Below are 6,474 nucleotides of genomic sequence, written 5' to 3' on the forward strand. Positions count from 1 at the left end.
TTCCTATGGTACATGACTGTTAGGGTGATAGATCATGTCTAGAAACTACTATTTTCCTATGGTACACGACTGTTGGGTGATATACCATGTATAGAAACTACTAACTTCCTACGATACCGGACTGTTGTAGTGACAGTCCATGTCTAGAAACTACTATCTATCTATGATGCACGACTGTTGTGGTGACAGTCCATGTCACGAGAGACTATTATCTTTTTAAGATTTATGACTGTTGGGATGACAGTCCATGTCTAGACACCATCTTCCTATAGTGCATAACTGTTGGGGTGGCAGTCAGTACAAAGAGTTTATATTTCTTCAACACACTCATTAGAAATTGGCTGGTTATCACAAAACTTTAAAACTAGGACCATTCACTGACGGTATAATTACAAGGTGACTTCACGCAACGAATCGAGGAACCTTTTTCTTATTTGTTATCTGATCTCAGTCTGACCACTGTACCAAGTACCTTTAAATATCTTTGAATAAGCCCGTGAAAAAGAAATGAAATAGATTATTCAAACCATTCAGCATCATTACAGCAGTTTGTCTCCGGATTTACAACGCTAAAATCAGGGGTTCGATTCCCCTCGGTGGGCTGAAGATAGCCCTTTGTGGCTTTGCTATACGAAACACACACACACACACACACGCGTCATTACAAATTAGTACATCTAATAAGTTCAATATTCTTGAACTGGTAACCGTATCTGTATCCAGTGATATAATGCCTTATTTTTCAATAAACACAGAAAAAGCTTATTTAATTTTTTTGTGAACCGTAATTTTTATTTTATTGATTTGAAATCAGAGGAAAATTATAAAAAAATTTTCATCCACAGAATTTCAGATGCTGATACCTAAGTTTCTTTATCAATGCAGGAATTTTTTGAGACAGTCGGTAGCCTTAGATTTATTCAGAAAACGGAATCCCTTGCAGAAAAGCATAGACCTATATCTCCATGTGTTAAGGGTAACGATGTTGTCTTATAAAATACACATTCATTTATTAGGAATAGAGCAAGAAAAACTACCTTTAATTAAAACATCTTAGAAACTAGAACAGAAACTTAGTTTATTCAGACGTAAAAGTTACAACTAAGAAATTTATCAGAGGTTAACCATCGCGTATTCTTTTGAAGAAAAAAAAACAGCCAGTTTGTACGTCTACGTTTTGTGAACCGTAATATACACAAAAAATGTTATTTCAGGAGAAGGTCTTTCAGTATTTTCTCAGCCATACTCAGAGCTACTGAAATTAAAATGACATTTGTAATGAATAAGTTCTGTTGGCAGTTACATTTTTTTTTCAAGACTTTATCTTCAAAAGTTTTTGGTGGTAATGTGAAATCGCATTTCAAAGCTTAATGACAAAATCTTCAGTAAATTATAGAAAGAGAGTTACTAACCTAGCACGTTTGGCGAACCATATGGATAAGCTGAAATTACGCTTTCTGTTTGTTTGAGACATTTTAAATGGTGTATCTGAAAAAAGAAAGTAGCTAAGATGTAAGTTAGAGAAATTGTAAAGACTTCACACAGATAAAAATGTTTGGTCCTTTTTAGTTTCGCACGCTTCATTAACCTAAATGTACTGAAAACAGAAGAGAAGATAATGTAATTAATTCTAAAATTGTCTTCTTTCTTGATGATAAGGAAGAGCTAACATGTAATTTGTCATTCTAGTCCTAGTTCTGTCATGGAACTAAACACAACTGGTATGAATCAAACAGAACTATGTGAAATGAATAACCCTAATTAATGAACCAGTAAATAATGCAATCGTTTCAGTCTCTAAACCTGGAAAGAGAACAAGGATTTAGTTACTTTGTGACTTAATTACTTGAATAAAACATGAGAAATGAATTGAAACCTGTTTGAACATTTCATGAAGGACATTTCGATTAAAGAAGCTAAATATGTTTAGATTTTTCATAAGGCTGAACACACGTTTCTGAATAGATAAAAAACTTTAAAAAGTTGGAGGGTTTGTTTTGGAATTTCGGGCAAAGCTATCTGCGTTGGCCGTCCCTAATTTATCAGTGTAAGACTAGGGGGAAGGCAGCTAGTCATCACCAACCACCGCCAACTCTTGAAGTCTTGGGCTACTCTTTTACGAACGAATAGTGGGATTAATCCATTACATTATAACGCTCCCACGGCTGAAAAGGCGAGCATGTTTGGTACGACTGGGATTCGAGCCGGCGACCCTCATACAAACTTTTTCAGCTTGTTACCCAATTTAACATGCCACATTAAGCATGTTACCTCTTTCACAAAATGTTTTCAATATTGATATATATGGCTAAATTAAACTAGAGATATATTGCACTTTATTTATTACACTTTATTTATTTACAATTTATTTATATAATTTATTTACACTGAATTACACTTTTAATTATTGTATTTGATCATTGTGCATTTCTAATGAATATTGCCAAAGATGTCAAGAACATCAGTGGGATGGATGGAGTTGCATACTTGAAGCTAGTCTAGGAATTCTTGGCTTTGTGGTTGAAAGTGCCAGCCTGGCATCGTTTGTAACATTCATGCGAGTCTTTTTTTTTTTTGTTTTCATCTCCAGCACGGTTGAGAACCCCTTCTCGCACAGATACGTTGTTGAGAATGATACCAACAACTTCAAGGCTCTCTTGGACAGAGTTGGCGAGTCAGCTAGTTGTGAAATCCAAAAGGAATCTGCATTTTGGTTTTGGAATTTGACTTTCAAGGCTTCATTTGCTCGCATTGTGATCCACTCCTCCTTTGCAGGGAAATCATCATCATGAATGGCCTCATCAAGTACAGAAAATGGATGAATGATCCACTGAAGACTGGCTGTTTTTAGGTCACTCTCTGGAAAGTAGTGCTGGATGCTTGTTTCAAGCCCCTTCAAATGGTCGCTCATCTCTTTGTTGATGGTCTGTAAAAGTGACCCAGTATCATAACTATTCTCCTCAACAAACTGGTCTAGGGTGGGAAACTGAGCGATCACTCCTTTCTCCAAGCGTCGAATCCAGAGTCTCAGTTTTCCCAGAAATGCAGTCACAGTGTGATGGGCATCAATGACAGTCGTGTTTTGGCCCTGGAGTTGCAGATTATCACTGTTCAGCTCCGCAAATATGTCAGCCAAGTAACAAAGTCGAGCAAGCCACTCCTTATCAGTGAACTTGGTAGCAAAATGAGATTCTTCTTGTTTCAGAAATTCCTGAAGAGCCGTTCGGAGCTCAATGACTCGACGTACAACCTTGCCTCGTGACAACCAGCGAACATCGGTGTGGTAGAGCAGAACTTGATACTGCTCTCCCATTTCCCCCACAGCTCCCTGAATATGCGCGAATTCACATCCCTGGACTTGATGAAATTGACGATTTTCAACACATATTCAAACACTAATTTCAGATTACCAGGCAGGCTTTTTGATCCAAGAGAGTACCGATGAATGATGCAATGATCTACAGAAATTTCTGGATTCACAGCTTGTATGAGGCCCCGTAATCCACGATTACGACCCATCATCGACGGTGCTCCATCGACGGAGACCTAGATTAAAAAGAAAAACTATTATAGATTGCGTCAGTTAGTCATTCTTACTTATCTTTTGCGTTATAATCACATGGTTTTAATTTAATTTTATTTATTTTGGTACTTTAGTATTTCAGTACGACAGGCACGATACTTTTTTGTGAATTATGTATAAAATATTAGCTACACTACAGCTACTTGTACAATAAATAAAGCTATATGACTATATGCCATGTAATTCATTGTATTTATACTAATCTAGACTTTATATAAACATCTCTCCCTACCTGTTGAACGCTGTTCCAATCCAATCCATTCGTGGTAAAGAAACTGTTGATGATATTGAAGATATCTTCTCCCTTTGTGGTTGTCAGCAGATCTTCGCATAATAGGAACTCTTCTTTGATCTTGTCCTGGTGGACGTAATGAACGAACCCAAGGAGAACAGCACAACTGGCTACGTCACACGATTCATCAAATTGCAAGGAGAATTTGCTATATGAGCTTTCCTTGATCTCTGTTGTAACTTGGGACAGAATATCTGATGCCATGTCAACGGCTCGTCGGCGGATTGTGTTGTTTGATAGAGATATGACACTCGCTTGATCCTCCCCACATACCTTGCTTACCATCTCGTATGCACAAGGCATGATCAGATTCTCTGCAATGGTGTGGCATTATTGTTGTTCGGCAACTTTATATGCAACAAAGTAAGATGCTTCGACCGCAGCTTGAAGCTTTTGGGCTTGAATTCCAGGTGAACCGAACTGGATATTCTTCAGTGCTACAGCTCAGCGCTGAAAATAAGCCTGATCCTCATTTTGAAGATTTGGATGGCACTTCTGGAGGTGAGCTGAGAGTTTTGATGGCTTGAGGCTTTCATTTGTCAACACTTTGTGACATACTACACATTGTTGCCGATCATCTCCACCAGAAGGTAAATTCACAAAGCCATAGCGAAGAAAGGCGTCAGAGTAGGTGCGCTTTTTAGACATTTTATTGTTTAATCTGCAGAAAAGAAAAACTGCATAAAAAAAGTGTGAACAATGTGAACTTATTATTTATTTTTCATGGCATTCTAGATAGCATTAAAAGAGCTTATTCAGCATAGGAATGATGTAATAGTAGGTAAATACTAACTATACTGCACAGGGGAGTACACATACATACCAGGTTTTGTCTACCTCGGCTGATGCTCACATAGAAACTGACAGTCTGAAATAGAGGCAACCTCAGGCAGTGAGTGACGCGTACTGGACACGTCGATGAGTCATCAGGGTTACTGAGTGACTTGGGTTCTGAAGCATACTTGTCAAAATACTTTTAGGTTACCACACACTTAGACACATATTTTTTTCTTTTCTACTACTGTATATTAGCTTTTGAGGTTTATTGTTATTTGGTTTAACTTTATTACATACTTAAAATAGGTTTAATTTACAACTTTACATACTAAGACTAAGTTAACATTAATCCTAATACCAGCTACCTCAATGTTTTCTTGATTTTCAGAATTTTAACTTTTTTTCTGTCACCCCTCCATTACCCCCGATAAATTGTTAAATTACCCCCAGTTTGGGAACCACTGCCTTAACCCATCTGACTATCCCGGGCCAGGTTGGAGGGAAAGATAGCTAATATACTCTTCATATAAATCTGTTTACTGCTACTCATTTCGTGCTATTGCTGAGGTGCTACTTGTCTCCTGTCATGTTAATATAAAACGAAACAAAATATTTCTAGGTTTCAGTTTTGATATGCGTTAAGTACGAAATAGAGTGCTATTGCTTAGGCACAACGAAAAGTACTAACTAATATTTAAACTATATAATATATCTAATTACTTTCTTAGTTTAAGCCTAATTTAGAACTTTAAGTATTTAGATGTCCGTGACGTTGAAGCTATTTCGGCGCCACCAAAAAAAAAAACCTAAGGTGGAAAAATGAATGAATTTTGTACACTTGTTAATTTCAAAATATTTAAGATAATTTCATACATTCGTATGAATATTAAATTAAAGCATACTTTCACAGTCACCAACTTAGAAAGCACTACTCTACACCTACAAATAATGGATGCTGCTAATTAGTGAGAGAACCGTGAACTTCATTTGCACTATACAATATATTGTATGTTACGTGTTATAATTTATTTCGGACGAGTCTCCTATTTATTATATTACGTATGTTAACGTATTAATATTTTAAGTAATCGGAAATCTGAATTTAAATTTAGAAATTAATTAAATGTTGATTTGTGTCACATTTATGGTATTTGTTACAAGAGTGATAGACACAACATTCTTTTCTTACACAAATATATTTTAATACAAAAACAAACACAATACAATATATAACAACGGCTATTATTAATAGTTATTACAGTTGATGTTATATACAACAGTTTTACAAACTTACAGACAATACTGATTTTTATATCTGGTCTAGAAATGAATATTTTATCGACGATCCAGGTCGACGACAAGCAAATTAATTCTGAGTTAATATTTTCACACCTTGTTTGAGCTAGTTAGCTCGGTTGGCTCATACCACTGACTTTTACCGATGGAGATATTTAATGTCTCCATAGAACTACTAAAGTCCGGAGTAATTCACTGAAGTTGAACGGTGTGTAATTTTCGGAAGCTATAACTGCAACTAACGCCTATTAATCGGAAACTAAGAATCTGACAAGAAACGTATTATTATTTTTATTCTTTCAGAGCATCGGTTTTTTATATACCAATCACGCGAGACTCTCAAACATTTACCAAAGTTCGTTTGGCAACAATACTGTCAATCACTGGTATTACATACATACCTAGTACTTTGTTGATTCTTACGCTCAAGAACCTTCTATAAGTTTCGAGAACAGGCGGGACTTGTGCATTACACAGTCAAGAATATACTCCATATGCAAAAAAGAAAACTATAAATAAATAAGCG

At 36.1% G+C, this 6,474-nt stretch overlaps 1 protein-coding gene across 1 annotated transcript; it reads right to left on the bottom strand.

The window, feature by feature from the left end:
* Window positions 1–1,797: 1,797 nt before the first annotated feature.
* On the bottom strand, window positions 1,798–4,160 carry LOC143224011 (zinc finger BED domain-containing protein 5-like). The gene is made up of 3 exons (XM_076452477.1): window positions 3,816–4,160; window positions 3,349–3,546; window positions 1,798–1,803 (listed from the first exon to the last, which is right to left on the bottom strand). Exons 1-3 carry the CDS (start codon window positions 4,158–4,160, stop codon window positions 1,798–1,800), a joined length of 549 nt encoding a protein of 182 aa, XP_076308592.1.
* Between the last annotated feature and the right edge of the window lie 2,314 nt (window positions 4,161–6,474).

This window comes from Tachypleus tridentatus, chromosome 8 (assembly GCF_004210375.1).
Source record: "Tachypleus tridentatus isolate NWPU-2018 chromosome 8, ASM421037v1, whole genome shotgun sequence".
Classification (NCBI taxonomy): domain Eukaryota; kingdom Metazoa; phylum Arthropoda; class Merostomata; order Xiphosura; family Limulidae; genus Tachypleus; species Tachypleus tridentatus.

Coding starts and splice junctions, on each gene's coding strand:
- LOC143224011 (XM_076452477.1), bottom strand. CDS start 4,160: ATGGTAAGCAAGGTATGTGGGGAGGATCAAGCGAGTGTCATATCTCTA. Junction 3,547..3,815: donor ATTGGAACAGCGTTCAACAG/GTAGGGAGAGAT, acceptor TTTTTAATCTAG/GTCTCCGTCGATGGAGCACC.